This window comes from Eptesicus fuscus, chromosome 13 (genome assembly GCF_027574615.1).
Source record: "Eptesicus fuscus isolate TK198812 chromosome 13, DD_ASM_mEF_20220401, whole genome shotgun sequence".
Taxonomy (NCBI): domain Eukaryota; kingdom Metazoa; phylum Chordata; class Mammalia; order Chiroptera; family Vespertilionidae; genus Eptesicus; species Eptesicus fuscus.
This window is the reverse complement of record NC_072485.1, coordinates 54096857-54115782: the sequence shown is the minus strand read 5'-3', so window position 1 is coordinate 54115782 and position 18926 is coordinate 54096857. Positions and strand designations below refer to the sequence as shown.

Genomic DNA, 18926 nt, shown 5'->3' with positions numbered 1-18926 from the left:
ACGACTGATTGCTATGATGCACACTGACCACCAGGGGGCAGACGTTCAATGCAAGAGCTGCCCCTTGGTGGTCAGTGTGCTCCCACAGGGGAAGCACCAAGCACCGCTCAGCCAGAAGCTGGGCACACAGCTGGCAAACCCCTAGGGGGTCCAGAACTGCGAGAGGGCATAGGCCAGGCTGAGGGACACCCCATGCCCCCCCCCCGCCCCCACCTCCCGCCCCCTCCTGCATGAATGTGTACTAGGCCTCTAGTCTATAATAATAAAAGTGTAAGATGCTAATTAGACTGGACAGCCAAATGACCTTCCGGACACCCTTCCAGATGAAGCCGGGGCTGCGAGGGCAGAGCCCTTTGCATGAATTTCATGCATCGGGCCTCTAGATAATGAACGATACACACAGAACAGTTGGTGCCTGGCACAGAATAAGTACTTAATGAATGCTAGACATAGTGATGGTCCCCCCCAGGCCTGCCCACAGAGGGCCCCACTCTCCCCCTCAGGTGATTGGACACTCACGGCAGAGACGTGGGGTCCGCCAGTCGATGGCCACCCCGTGCTGGCAGCACTGGTGGGCATAGGCGGACACGCTGGCACAGAAGCACTCACAGTCACCGCCCCGGCTACACCCACAGGTGTCCGTCAGGCAGTTTGAGTAAAACCAAGTGACATCAACCTAGAGGAGGTCAGAAGTCAGAGGTCAGAGGACAGACCCTGAATGTTTGCCCGGAAGCGTCTCAGCTGATGCCAATCAGCCTCAGGGAGCAGCAGAAACACGAAGGGACCACAGGATGGCGTGAGCTGCCCTGCAGGGTCAGGGCCTAAGCCATTGGATCCTGGGGCTGGAGGTGTGGCTGAGGAGCAGACATGGCTATGAACTGCCAGCCTGGGCCAGAGACAGCTGCCTTGGGGGCCTGGAGGCTGCGGAGCAGAGCTGAGCCCCAGCTTTCCTCTGTCTCCATTGCCGCTGCCACAGCAGGAGGGTGTGGGGTCACTGTCCAGAAGAACTTCCTGCCCGGGGAAAAGCCAGGTGGAGATAGGCTCAAAGGGCACAGCTCTGTCTGTCTGTCTGTCCGTCCTGGGTTGTCTGGGGAAACAGGACAGACTATTTCATCCGAGCTGGAGGCAGGGGAACGGCAGCGATGCATCTCCCCTCTAGGCCTGAGGTGTCTCTCCCGAGTCATGATGGGGGATGGGGTCTGAGAGCAGGAGGGATCCCAGGAAGGGTGGGGTCAGGAGTGGCCTGGCTGGGGCCCACTCACCACAGGGTGGCAGGTCTCAAACACCTCACTGAGCAGGATGCTGCACTCCTTCTTGGCAAACGGTTCTCGGAGAGGATTCAGGACACACGTGTCCCGGGCATCGAGGGTGTCTGGGCACTGAGGGCGAAGGCAGGGCTGTTGACCTCCCTACCCCCCGAACACCTGCTGCCAGATGTGGTCAGACAGACTCTTAGAGTGACCCCCTGATCCCACCTCCTGGGGTTCATGTCCTTGTATAATCCCCTCACCGTGAGAGTGGGAGGGGCCTAGAACTGGCTTTAAACCAACAGAAGACGGCGAAGGTGGTGGGTGGATGTGGTTGTGTCAGTGATCGCATGACTCGGTTGCATTATGTGTAGAGCCCATCTTGCTGGAGCCTCCCCAGACAACAGCCAGCAAAAAACTGAAGCTCTCCGTTCCACGGTTGCAAAGAACTGAATGCTATCGGCTGCCATGTGAGTGGGCGAGGAAGCAGATCCTCCCACCCCAGCCTCCGAATGAAAGCCCAGCCGAAGCGGACAGCTTGACTGCAGCCGGTGGTACCTGAGGCAGAGGACCAGGCAGCCGTGCCCTGACTCCTGACCCACAGAAACAGATCATATGTGTGGATGGCTGACTGCCGTTTAGCCTGGGGGACTGTTGCTGCACAGCTAGAGATAACACGTTTTCCTGGTGTCTGCTGACCCTCCTCCCTCAGGCCTACGTTTTCACTACCGCCTCCCTGGGAAATGCCCAAGGGGAGTAGCAGGAGAGAAATCGCAGTGGGGTGGGTGGAAGGGGGCGGGGGAAGCAGTAAAGGTTAGTCAACCACTCAGCTTCTCCAGAATGCGAGTGGGGCAGAGCACAGCTTTCTGAGGCTGTGAGAGGAGCCTTGTCCCGCTTTAGGATTACACTGAGCTCCAGGCCATGACTACCAGCTCTCCTGACCCCAGTCCACAGAGGCTCATCTCCGTCTGCTCCCCAACAGAGAAGTCAGGACCTAAACCTACTCAATCCAGGAAAGGCGACTACGTAACACTCATCCCCACCCTCCACTGCTGCCCCATGGCCGACATAACTAATCAGTTTTCCTTCCAACTGAGCCTGACATAAGTCTTAGACATTTCTCCACGTAGCATCCCCGGCAACCTCTTCTCGCGGATCAGAGCTGTCATATGAGGTGAACTCTACTCACCATACCTCCCCTGGCACAACCCCTTCACAGAGGACCAGGGAAGATGGGACTTAAGGTTACCCACGTCACTGATGATCCAAGACAAGAACCCAGGTTCCGTGCTCACAGCTTGGCAGCCCCGGTCAGACATGTCCCAGACCTCTGGGACACCCTCCTCATTTCTGCCTCTGCTAATACTGTTCTCCCTTTTCAGAGGTCACCTCTCTGATATACTCGTCCTTCCAAATTTGTCCTGTTCTTTAAGTACCACACTAATTCCGCCACCTTCGGGAAGCCTTCTCAAATTGCTTCAACCCACATAGGTCTCTCTGTGCCAGACCTACTGCCAGGCACTAGGGGCACAGACGTGGGTAAGATGGTGATGCTTCAACAAGCCTCGCCTTCCTGCTAGGTGGTCATCTCTCCTAGGACAGAGACTGTCTCCTTCCCAACACCCCCCTCCACTCTCCCTCCACCCGGATCCTGGTCCAGGGCAGGTGTGCACTGATTTGTGAGATGGGATGGTAGGTGTCCCTGGGCCCTAGGATAGTCTGGGCTGGGGATGCAGCTCAGAGGCTGAGAGAACAGCTGTGGAAGCAGCCTCACACCAGTGTCCCTTTTGCTTGACCCGGGCCAGGTACTCTCGTGCAGGCCAGGGCCCACCTCAGGGAGGCTTTACCTCAACTGCAGCCCAGCTGCTGCCAAATTCCTGGGGGTTCGTTAACTCTAAGTTCTCCGGGGTCCTCATCTCATTGATGGTTTTTAAGTCAAAGTTCCCACAGAGCCCCGCCAGCTGGCCCTGAAAGAAGAGAGGTCACCATGTCAGTTGCAGGCTCGCCAGGGGTGAGCCGTGGGCAGGGGGTCGCCACGAGCCCAGGAGTCCGTCATGAACCCAGAAGCAACTACTGAGGTCCCAGGATGAAGAGGAGTAGGAGAAGGGTCAGAGGAGAAGGGGTGGGGAGGACAGGACAGAAGGCATGATGCTGCTGGTTCCCCCGTGAGGGTATAGCTCACCCACGGACCCCCAGTGGCTCGGCTCAGCCCCAGGCAGGAGCAGATGGCTCCTTGAGGGTCACTAGTCATGCGACTACCTGCCACTGTGGCCCAGCCTGGATGTGCACCGTGGTCCTCTGGTCCCATAAGAGGGTGATTTGCTCCCGTGGGAAATGCACCAGCGTGAAAAACCCTGCTCGCCACGTGTGGACCTCTTGCTTCTCGTCCAGGAAGCTCTCGGGACTCTAAGGCGACAGAGATGGTCACCTGGGGCAGCTGGGCCTGGCTACAAGTCACTGACCAGCCCCAGGACCCCACCAACTTTTATGCCTCCCTCACACCTTGACATTGATCTCTGTGCTCCTGACCCTGGCCAAGGTATTCAATCTGAGCTGCTGATTCCAGGGCTCCCAGAGAAATTGCTGTGGTAAAGAAACTAGTCCTTAGCCCTCTTCTGCCCTCGGCCCCTGTTAACCTGCCAAGTGTCCCTACCACCTTCACCTGCACCGGGCCTTACGGGATTTCCTGAGTCGTCATCAAAGATGATGAGTGAGTTCCCAACGTTGATGGAAATAAATTTCCTGCAGATGATGCCAGAGCTGTAGCAGTTTACATTTTCTACAATCACAGAGAAGCTGACGTTTGATGTGCTCTGAGGAGAAAACAAATTAGTTTGGTGAAACCAGCGAGAGAAGGGGTCTGCTGAGGGGCACAAGGGTAGAGGGACACGAACTCTGAAGTGGTTTTCCACTCACTTCTACTTCTTACTAGCTGTGTGACTTTGGGCAACCTCCTTCAGTTTTCTGAAGCTCGGTTTCCTTTAGGGGGCACCTAGTGCAGTGTTTAGCATGTAATGACTCTCCAAAAGGTATCTGATGGGTGAATGAATGGAAGAATGAATGAATGAATGAATGAATGAATGATAGGATGATAGGTGTGTAGGGGAAGGGACACTGTCTCACATATAGTGATAATGGTAGGTGGCAGTGTAAGCCTTTCTGGAGGGCAATTTATAGACATTAAGCAATATTTTACATGTACATACTTCTTATAGCACTTTCACTTCTAAAAGTCTAGAGATACTTTCACAAAAGTACTCATTGTGCATTTAAATATTGGCAACAGCCTAAATATCCATCAATGAGGGAATAATAAAACGAACTAGAGCAGAATTCTCTGCAGAATTCAACAGGAAGAAGAAAGAAAAAAGTATGCGCTGACTATATGAGCTAACGTTCAAGGTATACTGTTAAGTGGAAAAAAGCAAATTGTAGAAACTTATCCATATAAACGAAACAAAGTGTGTGTATGTGCGTGTGTGTGTGTGATGAAAACACCTGTTAGGAACAGGGAATGAGAACAGAAAATATATGAGGAGGAATATTTGTTTTTAATATGTGCTATGATGTTATTTTAAATGTTAGTGACGGGCATATATTAGCTTTGAAATTTAAAATATAAAATGGGGTCTGTGTAGCTTTGAAAGTATGTGCTCCATAGATAGGACTCATTCCATAAAAGGTTTATTATTATTATACTAGAGGCCCAGCACACGAAATGTGTGCAGGTATGGCCCCTAGGCCTGGCCTGTGATCAGGGCCATCTTCCCCAGCTGCCAGCAGTCAGCCCTGCCCCCCACTGCCACCCATCCCCCGGTTCCCTGTTCGCCACTGGGGGATTGGAGCCTGGCAGGCAGGGGAAGGGACCAAGAGGTGGTCAGTGCGCCTCATAGCGACTGGTCAAGCAGTCGTTCTGGTTGTTCTGCCATTTGGTCAATTTGCATATTACTCTTTTATATAGAGAGAGTTAATGAAATAGACTGGCTCTTAGCAAAGCCAAGGTCCCCTGGTGTGTCTCTGGCACCCTCCCACCTACCCTGCTGGTACATTTTCCTCCTGCTGGAAGGGATCCTGCTTCCACTGTGCCCCGCCCCATCGCCATTCCTCTTCCTCCACGTGACTCCTTAAGCACCAACTCTCCAGTCAGACTTCTTAGTTCAAACCTGACCCAGCTCTGCCACTGCCTGGCAGTGTGACCTTGGGCAACAGACCTAACCTTTCGAAGCCCCCTTTGCTACATCTACTAGTATAGCATGGGGGTCAATAATGACCCCATAGGGCTGCTATCAGAATGAAGTAAAATTATCCATAAACATTGCTCAGTAGACCACCATGCACATAACAAAAGCTCAAAAAGCACTAGCTCTTACTATAGACAGAAGAACATGGGGACCCAATGGGACAAGGATATAATGGTGAGTGAACAGGCAGTGGAGCATTTTATGACTGGTGAGCTCTGTCCAGCCTCTGGCTTGCTCCTCAACATTTCTTTCCGCCTCTGAATATCTGCACCCCAGGACTTAGATCCACACCCCGCCCCTCCCCGCCGACCACCACCACCCAATTAGCATCACACTGGAGTCCAGAGAGAGCATCACCAGGCCCTGACAGGTCTGCAGCCTCAGCTACCCTGGGTCCTCATGGAGCCAGCCGGGCAGACGCATCCAGGAGCTCACCTTGACCAGGTGCACCTTGCATGCGCCCACGAAGTCAAACGGGAGCCCGTCAAACGTGCGGTAATGCCGGTCGCCATAGGCCGTGCAGGTGGCGGCACAGGGATGGAGGGCACACTGGAAGGAGCCTTGCTGGCACACGCTGAAACACATGCACCCGGAGCAGCTGGCAGGGTACCCCCACCCCCGAATATCCTTGATGGAGACATTGCCTACTGAGCTCTCACTGTGTGCCCCTGGGCCGGGGATCAACAAGCATCATCGGCCTCCCTCAGAAGCCTGGAGGGTGGGATTGTGGGTCCTTTTATGTAGGAGACACCGCCCTTGGAGCACACAGCCTGTGCACACTCACATGTGCACACACTCATTAGGGTGAGAGGAAACCTGAGTCTAGGAGACGCTCCTCAGCCTACAAGAGACAAAGTTCAGGAGAGCTGAGGGGCTGGGAAGGGCTCGTACAGAACACATTCATCTCTGAAACACCAAGTCAGGGGTCAGGGCCCCCGGCCTGACCCAAAGCCACTTTACCCAGGTTCTTGTACCCAGCCTGACCCCTTTGGACAGTCACTGGAATGTGATGTGGGACTAGGACAGGACATGGGTTCCACTGGGTGGGAGGCTCCATTGGAATGAGCTGAGGCATCCTGGTCCTGTCTCCTTCCCCTCCCCATCTTAGCCCCACTGCTCTAGCTGATATGCTTTGGTCATTGGCCAGAGAGTGGCAGAAGCCAGGGCTTAGGGGCCCCTGAGCTGTCCCCTGGACCCCTGGGGCGTGGCAGGGCTGCTTCCATCCTGCAGATACATCGAAGGCTGGAGGAGCACCAGGCCTCTCGGAGCCCTGGAAAGCCCGGGCTGGAGCCTCTGAGGCACCTGGCAGAGGTGGCCGCAGTAGAAGCTGCCCAGCCTGTTGAGAGGCCTCATTGATTGTGAGAATGCATATGCTCATGTATATATAAACATACCTGTATACATATACAAATCCATAATTGTATATATTCACTAATATATTCAAGTTTATGAATGCCCACCTGTTCATATACATGCACTTACATACACATTCATATATACACTCTATGCGTTTTGGATTTCTGCCCACACTTATGCATTTATATAAATATGCAAACACATCATCATGTTTACAGATACGCGTGTATACATTTATATACATGTCTGAACAAATCACATTCATGTAAGTACTCACAAAAACACCCCTAAAATTCTTTCTATGCATACTCTTGTATATGGAGGCAAAACCCCTACAACATGAGTATGGAAGGGGAATGCTGGATTGTGCTCATGATCCTGCATCCCATATCTACCCCCCACCCCACCCCCAGAAAAAGCTAGAGTCCGGATGGGGCCCTCACTTACCAGGTGTGGCAGGGAGACATGACCTGGTCCCCCGGGAAATACTCCTTCCCCTTCCAAGTGCAAGGGCACTCCTCTGGCAGGAAACATGCATCCCCGTGTCTGAGGAGGCTGTAGGGACACAGCAAGCAGGTGGTCAGGAGAGCACCCTCCCATTTCTGCTATCTTGGGAGGACCTCATAACCACGTGGATATCCTGGGGTGGCTCTCAGCATTTACCCTAAAGAGACTGGCCATGTACCCACTACCTTCCTGCCCAGTGGGATTCAGAGGTACCGTGGTAACTGGAAACACCAGACACAGAGTTGGCCCCGCTCTGCCATCCATCAGGAAGCAAGGCTAAGCCCTACCAGCCACATCCCCCAACCAGGCTGGATGCCAGTTGCCCCTCAGCACCAGCTGTAGACTAATAAACAGACCACATTGCTCATGGAGCAACCAGTAGACCTGCACTAAAAGAAATGGTAAATGGAGTTTTTCAGGAAGATGGAAACGCAGCTCCACGTGAAGGAATGAGAAGCTTGAAAAAAATGGAAAATATGTTGGTAAACATAAAAAATTATTTCTTAATTTCTTTAAGAGATAACAGCATTGAGAGCAAGATTCATGTCAATGAATTGTGGGGTTTATAACATATAAAAGTAAATGTATGACAATAATAAGAATGAGAAGGAAGTAAATGAAAGTACATTGTTGCAAATATTCTACATAGAGTGGAAAAATATTAATTTGTGGTAAATTGATAAGTGAAAGATACATATAATCTCTAGAAATACTGCAAAAATGCCAAGATATGTAGTTTAAAATTAATAAAGGAGATAAAATAGAATACTGGAAAATAGTTAACCTAAAAGAAGGCAGAAGAATAAAATAAACAAAGAACAACAGAACAGATAATAACTAGATGGTAGTATTGAATCTAGTCAAATTACATTAAATGCAAATGTATAAATCCTCCAATTAAAAGGGATAAACTGTAACATCAGCTAAAAAAGCAATACCCAATTATATTCTGTTTACAAAAGACACAATTGAAATATAAAGGCACAGATAAGGTAAGAGTAAATGGTGGGGGAAATACCATGCAAAGTCCAGTTGTAAGAAAGATGGAATGGCTATATTAACATCAGACAAAGTAGACTTCAAGACAAGTAGCATTAACAGTAATAAAGAGGGCTATTTCATGACAGTAAAAGAGTCAATTTATCAAGAGAGCATAACAATCCTCAATAGCATGCACTAAGTAACAAAGCCTAAAAAACAAACAAAAACAAACAAAACAGAAGAAAAACTCACAGAACTAACAGGTGAAAGAGACAAATCCATAGTTATAGTTGGAGATTCCAACACTCCACTCCATTTATGGTAGAAAAAAAAATCATCAGAGATATAAAAGATTTAAATAAGTCTAACAATGCTCTCTACTTAGTTGATAATTAAAGAACTCTCTATCCAATAATAGAAGAATGCACATTGTTTTCAAGCATACATGGAAAGCTCACCAAGACAACAATATTCTATACCATAAAAAAATTTCAAAGACTTGAAATTATACAAAGAATATTTTCTAACTACCATGAAATTAAATTAGAAACCAGGAACAAACAGATATAAGGAAATCTCCAAATATTCCAAAATTTAGTAGCATTTCTAAATAAACCATGAATCAAGGAGGAAACGATAAAATATTACCAAAAAGATAAAAACACATTGTATCCCAATTAGTAGAGTGCAGCTAAAGCAGTGCTTACAGGGAAATTTTTAGCTTTAAATACTTATATTAGAAAATAAGAAGGAATTGCAATAAAATGTCTAAATTAGAAAATAAACCCAAATTAAATTCAAAGTAAGTAGTAAGAAGGAAATAATAAAGATAAGAGCAGAATTAAAATAGAAAACAGAAAATCAATAAAACCAGAAGTTGGTTATTGGACAAGATCAATAACATTGGCAATGCTCTGGTTAGACTGGATAGCAAAAAACAAATCCTATCTAATAAAAGAGTAATATGCAAATTGACCATCATTCCAACACACAAGCTGGCCACCCCCATGTGGACACAAGATGGCCAGCAGGGGAGGGCAGTTGGGAGGGACGAGGCCAGCAGGGGAGGGCAGTTGGGAAGGACCAGGCCTGCAGAGGAGGGCAGTTGGGGGTAACCAGGCATGCAGGGGAGGGCAGTTAGGGGTGACCAGGCTGGCAGGGGAGGGCAGTTAGGGGTGATCAAGCCAGCAGGGGAGGGCAGTTGGGGGCAATCAGGCCTGCAGGGGAGGGCAGTTGGAGGGACCAGGCCAGCAGGGGAAGGCAGTTGGGGGGAACCAGGCCTTCAGGGGAGGGCAGTTGGGGGAGACCAGGCCTTCAGGGAAGGATAGCTAGGGGCAACTAGGCTGACAGGGGAGGGCAGTTAGGGGTGACCAGGCCAGCAGGGGAGGGCAGTTAGGGGCAATCGGGCTGGCAGGGGAGCAGTCAGGTGTCGATCAGGCTGGCAGGCAGAAGTAGTTAGGGGCAATCAGGCAGGCAGGCTGGCAAGCAGTTGGGAGCCAGCAGTCCTGGACTGTGAGAGGGATGTCTGACTGCCCACTGGGATCAGGCCTAAATGGGCAGTCAGACATCCCTTGAGGGGTCCCAGATTGGAGAGGGTGCAGGATGGCCTGAGGGACACACACCCCCCGCACGAATTTCGTGCACCAGGCATCTAGTCTAAAAGCCTAAGCAACTGGTTGACCATTCGACTAGCCGACTGGTAGCTATGATGTGCAATGACCAACAGGGGGCAGACACTCCAACTGGTAGCTATGACATGCACTGACCACCAGGGTGCAGATGCTCAAAGCTGGAGCTGCTAAGCTGCGGTGACTTGGCAGCTGTGGTTCTTGGGTGATGCACCTGGAACCAGAGAGGAGGGAGTCCAATTTCGGGGGGTGTCACCTGAGAACCACCCTCTCGCAATCTGAGACCCCTCGGGGGATGTCGGAGAGCCAGTTTCAGCCCGATCCCCACAGGCCAGGCTGAGGGACTCTACTGGTGCACAAATCCATGCACCAGGCCTCTAGTAAATAAATAAAATCTTCAAATACCAATATCAGGAACAAAGAGGAGACAGCACTGCATACCCTACAGATATTAAAAGGAAAATAAGGCAATATTTATACAGTGTCAAGCCAATAAAGTCAACAACTTAGATGCAATGCACAACAAAAACAACAAATGCTTATGAATAAGTTCAGTAACAAATGTGCAAAAACCTTTATGTGAAAACTGAAGCATGGCTGAGAGAGATGAAAAAAGACTCCATAGATGAATTGATAACACCATGTTTGTGCACTGAAAGACTCACGAGTGTGACGGTGCCAGTTCTCCCCAAATTGATCTACAGATTTAAACAAAATCCCAGAGGCTCTTTGGTAGAAATCAACAAGCTGATCCTAAATTTACATGGAAATGCAAAGACCTAGCAGGGTCAAAAAGACTTTGAAAAGCAACAAAGTTGGAGCACTATCACTTTCTGATTTTAAGGCTTCCTATAACGCTTTAGAAATCAAGACAGTGTGATATTGGCCTAAAGATAGAAAAATAGATCAATGAGACCAAACAGAGAGTCCTGAAATAGACCCACGTTTCTACCGTCCATTGATTTTTTTTTTTTTTACAAAGGTGCCAAAACAATTCAATAAGGAGAGAAAAGTCTTATTTTTTTTAAATGAGGCTAGAACCACTAGATATCCATCAGAGAATAAGTAAAATAAAACTTGACTCCATTTTGCAACATATACAAAATATAATAACTTTAGATAGCCTACAGACCCAGATGTAAGAGCTAAAATTGTAAAGCTCCTAGAAGGAAACATAGGAGAATGTCTTTGCAACCTTGGAGTTGGCAGAGATTTCTTAGGACACAGACAGCACTAATCCTAGAGAAAGAAATGACAAATTAGGCGTCACCCAAATTTAAAACTTCTGCTCATTAGAAGTCTTTAGACATATGAAACACATTACGTAAATAAACAGGCAAACCACAGGCTGGAAGGAAATATTTGCAATACCTATGTTGGACAAGGGGCTTCAGTCCACAATATATAAAGAACGTCTACAACTCCATGTTAAAAATTGACCAAATGAAAAATGGGCAAAAGGAGGTTCCAGTCAGCCTTAGGACAGGAGGCTCCGGGAATGGACACTTTGAATGGACACTTCACAAAGGAAGATGTACAAAAAGCTCACGAAAAAGGACTCATCGTTAGTCACTAGGGAAACACAAATTAAAACTGTGTTGAGCGATGACTATGTTCTCACTGAAATAACAAGAAATAAAAAGTCAGAAAACGCCAAGTGTTAGTGAGGAGGTGCTGCGGCCAGCACTCTCCTGCAGTGAGTGTACGATTGTCCCAGCGCCTTGGAAAAGTATTTGGAAGTTTCTCATCTAATTACACAATAAAGCTACCTTAGGGCCCAATTCCATGCCGACCTGCTCATCCAAGAGAAAGACAGAGCAGCCTTATTCAAAATAGCCCCAAACTGGAAACAACCCAAACAGCCATCAACACTGAGTGGATGAATGAATTACTGTATATTCATACAATGGAATACTGCTGAGCAATAAAAATAAACAAACGACGGGAAAGTGTAGCCATGTGGATCAGCCTCGAAAACATACGCCCAGGAAAGGAAGACAGGTGTCATGCTGTATGATTCCACGTCGTGAACACCTAGAACAGCCAGAGTCCATCTACGCCGAAATGAAGACCATGGCGAACGGGGTGGGAGGAACCACCTGGGAAAAGGCAGGGAATTTTTTAAAGTGACAGGAGTGTCTATAGTTTGGGAGGGGTGTGGGTTACAAGAGGATATAGATTTGTCAAAGCTTAGCACAGCTGTATACTTAGAACCTGTGCATTTTTATTACATATAAAGTATGCCTAAGTTTTTAAAAGTTAAAAGAAAAAAAAAACAATAGTGAGGCACCAAAGGCTGACTGGAACCTCCATATTTAAGGGGGACCCACCATTTTCTTGGGGAATCCCCCAAAGGCCAGTTTCTTTTGTTAGTTTGTTTTCTTTCGCCCCGGCCAATTGTAGAGAGAAGAATTCTCTTTCATCTCTGGCCTGGGAGGCTAAAGCTTTGATGCCACCGACCTGGGAACCAGGCTGGGGAAGAGGGCGGGGGACCCAGTAGGTTTTCCTTCGATCTGATCTCCCAGTTTTCACTCCATCTCTCATCCCTCCTTGTCCCCCTAAGATCAAAGCCTCAGATTTGGTTTCTCTGGAAACTCTTACTACCTCTCCCCTGCTGGGTGGCACTAGGGCAGTCTCAGGACCCGCGGGGGGTGGGAAGGTGGCCAGTGGTTTAACTGCTCCTGACTTGCGACTCATTTGCCTGTCTCCCTGCCGCCACCCCACCTTCTGGGATTCCCGGAGCCTCCTGTCCTAACGTTGTCGACAGGAAGTAGGTTGCTGTCCTGGGTGCCCAGGCATCAGCTGCCAACCTCTGCTCTCAAGGTCAGTTTCCACACACCCAGCTCATTCCTCCTTCAAAAACGATTGACCCATCTGGTGCCACTGTCACCCCACTGCTGTTCTCCTTGTCGCTGGGGATTTATAATTTACTCCATTACCAGCATCTCGTTGCGATTGTGGGAGGAAGCAGGGGAAAAGGCTTGTGCTCAATCCATTACGTTTTCCTTGAAGCCACCTTTCTAAGCGTCTGTATATTTATGTGTAAAACGAAAATAATGACACCTTCCTCCCAAGGTCATTATGAGAATGTAATTATAGACCTGGGCACCCTGCCTAGCGCCGGGTATGGACACAGTAATATTGTTTTCTTGCCCCGTAATTGCATCAGACACCAGCAGTGGGCTGGCTCATTGCCTTCCACCTTCAGCCCCAGGCCCCGGCTCTAGATGCTTCCTCAGAGGTCTTCCCTGCCACCCACCATCCATTGCTCCCTCCTGCCCTCTGCAGGCCTGCCTACATCCCTGAGCACCTGCTTCGTGCCCACCACAGAGAGGAGTATGCAAAGACTTGGAGCTTTGGCCTCTGTCCTCCAGGTGCCCTCAATCTGTGGAGCGCCCTTTCCTTAGTGGTTAAAGGACCCTCTTATTTCAAGGCCTCCTCGGGGGACAACTGCAAGTGCATGGGATCCAAATGAAAGAAGACAACGCTGTCTGCTCACATTGAGTGCCTACTCTGCGCCACTATAAGATGAGGAAACTGAGGTTCAGGGTTAACTCCCCCACGAGGTGGTGAGATAGTACACCACCACTGTGCTAGACAGCCTAGCGGCCCAGGCCCCTTGGAGTGCCACAGCTGGCCTCCGTGGCCCCTGCAGTGGCCAGGTCCTTTGCAGCAATACACAGCATCCAGAGGTTCTTAGAAACACTATGGAGAGAGGCATGGGGCCAAGGGGCCCAGAGGGTCCCCAACAGGGGTTGTTAGGATGGTACTTGGGCATCATTGGGAACCTTATCCCAAATCCCAGGAGGACGCTCCACGAGGCCAGGAAATGCCTGCCCTTTGTTTACAAGTTGAGATGGTAATAATTTCCCCTTGAGAAGCCCCCGTGGGAGGTGTGTGAGCTCCTCACGGGCATTTGATGCGGTACATGAGCCACTGGGGCAAATACCCCGGAGGTGATGGGGTTGAACAGTGAACAGGGGAAGAGGACGTGTCTTCATGGAGCACCGCAGAGCAGCGCCGGCTCCCTGCAGCCTGTGTCTCACTTAAATCTCACCAGAACCCTGCACAGGGGGTGCTACTACCCGCAATTCACAGAGGAGCCAACCCAGGCTCAGAAGAATCACGTGACGTCACAGAGCTAACGACAAACATGAAGCCCTCCGACGGTGGTGTTCTTGGCACAGCACCGGGACCTGGATTGGCCTGTGAACGGCCGGGAGCAGGGCAGGAGGATTTGGGAACTGCCCGCTCAGGCGGGTCCTGCCAGCAGCCAGCGGGGCCTTACAGACAAGAAAGCTGATGCCCGAGTGGCCAGGTAACTTGTCCAAGGTCACCCAGCCCATCCTCTCTTCTCCTTTGGAGCCTGGGATTGAAAAGGGAACCCCCTCTGGCTTCTGAGCTCTTCGGGGTTAAATGAGTCCCGCGTGTTGGCCAGGGCGTTAGACCCTTGCCGTTCAAAGCGAGGTCCCCAGACCAGCAGCACAGCGTCTCCGGGGAGCTGGTTGGAAATGCAGTCTCTGGTGGAGATTCGTGAGCACATTAATATTTGAGGAGCACATACATCCCTAGAGAACCCCAAAGCCCCTTCACGAGAGGGGTCTCTCTGAATCCTCCATTCCCCAGGCTCCTCCGGGAGGGAGCTCTCAACCCTCATTTTACAGACGAGGATCACGTGTTGAGAGAGGTCACGTGATGAGTCACTGGCAGAACCGAGCCAAGTCTCCATTCCAGTCCAACCCTCCCAGGTCCACCTTCCCTCTGGGGCCTTGCCACCGTGCTGGGCAGTGACTGACCCTCTGCTCCTGACCCCAGAGGCCCTGGCTCTCCCTGTCCGGGGCACACCAGGACAGTGCCACAGAGGCCTTCAGTGACAGACACCCTTTGCGAGCTCCTCTGGGGCCCGAGTGACAGCAGGTGGCAGTTGGCCTAGGATCCTGTGCAGGTTCTTGAGATCTCACGAGGCTTCTTGTGGGTGCCCTTGCCTAGGAAGGGGCAGGCTCATCACCCACACTGTGACCTCTGTGTAGGGGACCAGGCCTTGGGCCTCATGGAATCAGCGCTCTAACCAATGGGCAGGCTTTAGAGTAAGCACCGCGGGCTTTGAGTCCTGGCTCCCATGGCAGACCATTTCCCTCCATCCTGCCCCTGGCCTCAGTTTCTTCGTCTGCAAAATGGGAATAATGATCCTTCCTTCCTTTCTTTGAGGGATGCTCTGAGATTGAATGGGATGGTAATATCCAAGTGTTTCATAACCAGTAAAGCTCCAAATGACTACCTCTTCCCTTTCCCACCCTAGAAGTCCAGACCACCCCCCCTCTCACTTCCCTTGGCTGCCAGGCCTGGCCCACGACTCCCAGCTGACCACTGACCTCTGCACAGGCTGAAGGACATAGCCCTGCAATGCCAAGTCATGGCACCATCTGTCTTCTTAGCTCAGACCTGAAGCAAGACCAGCATCAGGAATGAGAACTGGCAGAGCTGGGTACAGGGCCCCTGCAGCCACCTGTGTACAGAGCACCCACGGGCAACCCACAAAACCCACCTCGTATGGATCTCACAGCTTTAATGCCGCCTGAGGGACACTGAGTGGGCCTTGCTTTTGCGAGGATTATAGGGGCACCAGACTGTCACCAGAGGGCTCTGTTCAGACCTCTGTTCAGGGAAAGAGGTTGGGAGCTGAAACAAGGGTTTACTCTCTCACGGCCTTGAACCCACTGGACCTCTAGAGCAGGCGAGCTCAAATTACGGCCCGCGGGCCACATGCGGGTGTTTTTGCCGTTTTGTTTTTTTTACTTCAAAATAAGATATGTGCAGTGTGCATAGGAATTTGTTCATAGTTTTTTTTTAAACTATAGTCCGGCCCTCCAACGGTCTGAGGGACAGTGAACTGGCCCCCTGTTTAAAATGTTTGAGGACCCCTGCTCTAGAGCCTGCCACACCCCACTCAGCGCTTCAACTTCAGGACCTTGTTTAATCCTCACAATAACCTGGTCTTACTATTATTCCCATTTCACAGATGTAAAACTGAGCCTCAGAGAGGCCAGGCCCCTTCCTTATCCAAGGTTGCCTGTTGGTAATAAGCAGGGACAGATACACTCCACCCCACACGCTCCTGCCCTCTCTCACACCCCTCACTGGCCATTATGTTGTCACAGGCCAGCCCTGCGCTAGTGTCTGCCTGCAAGGCTGTGTGAGGTTTTCCCTGACCCTCATTCCACCTCACGGTCGCCAAGTGGGAGACCATGGCAACACAGATACCTACCCTTGGGGACAGGCGCAGCCTGAGAGGCAGGGGCCCCGGGCAGGCACGCTCAGGTTCAGCAGCTGCTGCTCGCACGTCCTCTCTCTGCTCAGCTCGGGGTCGGTGTGCAGGTCACTGCAGTTCACGAAGACCTGGCCCGCTGGGCAGGCAGCGGCTGAAAGAGGAGAGGGTGGGTGCTGGAAGGAGCGCGGGCACTCAGCAAGATGCTTGGAACACCCGGGCCTGGGGGTGGGGTCCTGGGCGGCAGGGTTGGCCAGGGAGATGAGGGGACCCGGCATCTGGGAGATGCAGGGAGAGATGGGCCCTGATGCTTTTTGGTGTCCTGGTTGCTTCTGGACGTTTCTTGGGTTCCCATGTGCACATCCCACGTGGAGAGGAGGGATGTGGGGTGTCCCACAGCAGGACAACCTCCTCAGCTACCAGCCCCAGCTACCGAACATGTCCTCCCCACCAGGCACTGCTCCCCGACTTCACATGTGTTTTCTTATTTAATCCTGTAACAGCTCTGTGAGGTATTCTTACCCCCATATCCCCATGTAATGGAGAGAAACACTTCTGCTTGCAAAAGGCATGATAGAGAGGAAGTGCCCCAGAGGGACGAGGAGAGGAGCTAAAAATAGGGAAGCCACGCAGTGTGGCGGGGTGGCCAGAGGACTTTTAGCAACAGGAAGTTAGTTCCCATTCCCCGTATTTCTATGGCATAAATTTCTCTCTCTCTCTCTCTCTCTCTCTCTCTCTCTCTCTCTCTCTCTCTCTCTCTCTCGCCAGGCCTTCCGTCAAGCTGACTGTGCACACTCACACGTGTGTGAGTGATCTTCAGGAAAATCGATAAAAGGGAGCTGAGTTTCATGCCCAGCCTGGGATGGAGCAGAGAGAAAGGAAGAGCCACAGGAGATAAAAGTCCCAAAGAGGCAGTAATCCAAAGCCAGGAGTGATAACAGGAAAACACTTTCAGGGATATACATGGAACATGGGGAGAACGCAGAAGTCTAGGTTACTTACAAAAAAGTTAACAAAGGCTCAGAGAGGTGAAGTGAGTTACCCCGGACTGCACAGCCAGCGAGTGCTGGGCAGGGTCTGAACCCAGGCTGCCTGACTCTGGAGGCCCTGCTCTTTGCCACCTGCCATATGATTAGTCTCTGGTCCCCGCTATGCTGATCTCCACCCTCAATGGCCTCCTCTGCCCCAAGAGACGCTCCCTGAAAATCCCAGTCTCCGTTCTACCACCTCCAAGCCCCTCACAGGCTGACCCACCGCTGACCCATGACCTCACTCCCATCTCTATGGCCTGGGAACGTCTCAAAGGCCCAGGCTGTCCTCCCCATCTCTGTGACCCCCCACGTCCAGCACCCGACTGGGCAGAGAGTCTGCCTCAGTAGACACGTGATGGCTCAGGCCCAGGACATCCAGGACCCAGGGGAACTCCAGGGACCGCCCAGACACCAGCTGGCCCCCCTGAGAGAGACAGTCTCAGGCTCTCCTAGGGAAGCAGGAAGGACGGGCGTAGGGTGGGACTGAGGCTGGGACAGGATTTCTGGACGCCACCCTCCAAGCTGGAGTCTTTCCCGAGAGGGCACGGAACACAGAAGGCTCAGTGCAGGGCAAGATTGGGGGTGGCCTCTCCCCATCCCCATCTGTTTTTGAGCTCCTCACTCTCCTCTCTATAACCCCACTACATGGAAGAGCCCCCTCCCTTCCAGTCCCCGTACCTGGGGCTCGGCTGTCACAGCTCATGACCCCATCTTTGCAGTGGCTGCAGAGGGAGAGAGAGAGAGAGAGAGAGAGAGAGAGAGAGAGAGAGAGAGAGAGAGAGAGATGCTGATTAGCTGACCCAGTCACTGCACAGCCCAGACACCAAACCCCAGTCACTGCAGGACCCGGAGACCCGGAGCCACTGCCCCCAGATCCCTCCCGCTGCCTGTCCCTGGCTCCTGTGCAGAGGTGGGTGCCATCCATGGGACGTTCTGCTCAGATGCACTCCCTTCAGTTAGCAACTTCCACTGACAGAGAAGGCAGCAGCGCGGCTGCACAGGGAGCTCACCAGTGGCCCAGAGACGGAACGTCGCTGTCTCCCGGGGGATAGTCCACGCCTTGGAAGTGGCAGGAGCACTGGTTCCTATAAAACCCAGAGGCAGAGAACAGTGAGCGGACGCAGGAGCTGAGGCGGGGACTGCCACGGACAGGGACTCACTTCTCTGCCAGCCAGGGGCAGAGGGACAGCTAATGGCATCTACTGTGACAGGTGACACATCTCCAGGGAGTGAGGAAGCCAGCCTGGCACCGGGGACGGAGGTCAGGGGTGGGCCTCAGACTCAAGGCCCATCCACCGAGCTAGGTCTCCGTACACTCCCAACGCCAACGTCTTTTGGATGTAAAGCCAAGGCCACGCTGCCTGAGCCCATGCCGTGTCGGGGACAGGGCCATAGTCTTGTATTGGTCATTCACACCCAGCATCTGTTCTAGTCGCTCAGGCCTATGCCTAAGCCTATAGGTTGTCACGTATTCTGAGCACCAGGCTAGGCCCTCTAAATACGTCATGTCATCTGCTCCTCACAGGACCCTGTAAGGCAAGGACCCTTGTGCTGTCTCTCAGTTCCTCACTGTAGGTCATCTGAGGGCAAAGACTGTTACCTCCTCACATGCCTCCCACAGCAGCTGTGGGCTACAGCCAAGGGGAGCAGAGCCGTTGAAGGGAAGTCTG

General features: G+C 51.4%; 1 protein-coding gene across 1 annotated transcript in view; it reads right to left on the bottom strand.

Annotated features, from left to right (window-relative positions):
• Positions 1-18926, bottom strand: part of OTOG (otogelin) — a 72678-nt gene that overhangs the window by 31055 nt on the left and 22697 nt on the right. Inside the window, exons 21-30 of the mRNA XM_054725353.1 lie at positions 18267-18341; positions 17935-17978; positions 16226-16379; positions 7292-7399; positions 5924-6062; positions 3926-4060; positions 3507-3653; positions 3095-3214; positions 1263-1379; positions 520-676 (exon numbers count right to left, since the gene is read on the bottom strand). Coding sequence (XP_054581328.1) covers positions 520-676; positions 1263-1379; positions 3095-3214; positions 3507-3653; positions 3926-4060; positions 5924-6062; positions 7292-7399; positions 16226-16379; positions 17935-17978; positions 18267-18341 — 1196 coding nt within the window. The remainder of the gene's footprint in view (positions 1-519; positions 677-1262; positions 1380-3094; positions 3215-3506; positions 3654-3925; positions 4061-5923; positions 6063-7291; positions 7400-16225; positions 16380-17934; positions 17979-18266; positions 18342-18926) is intronic.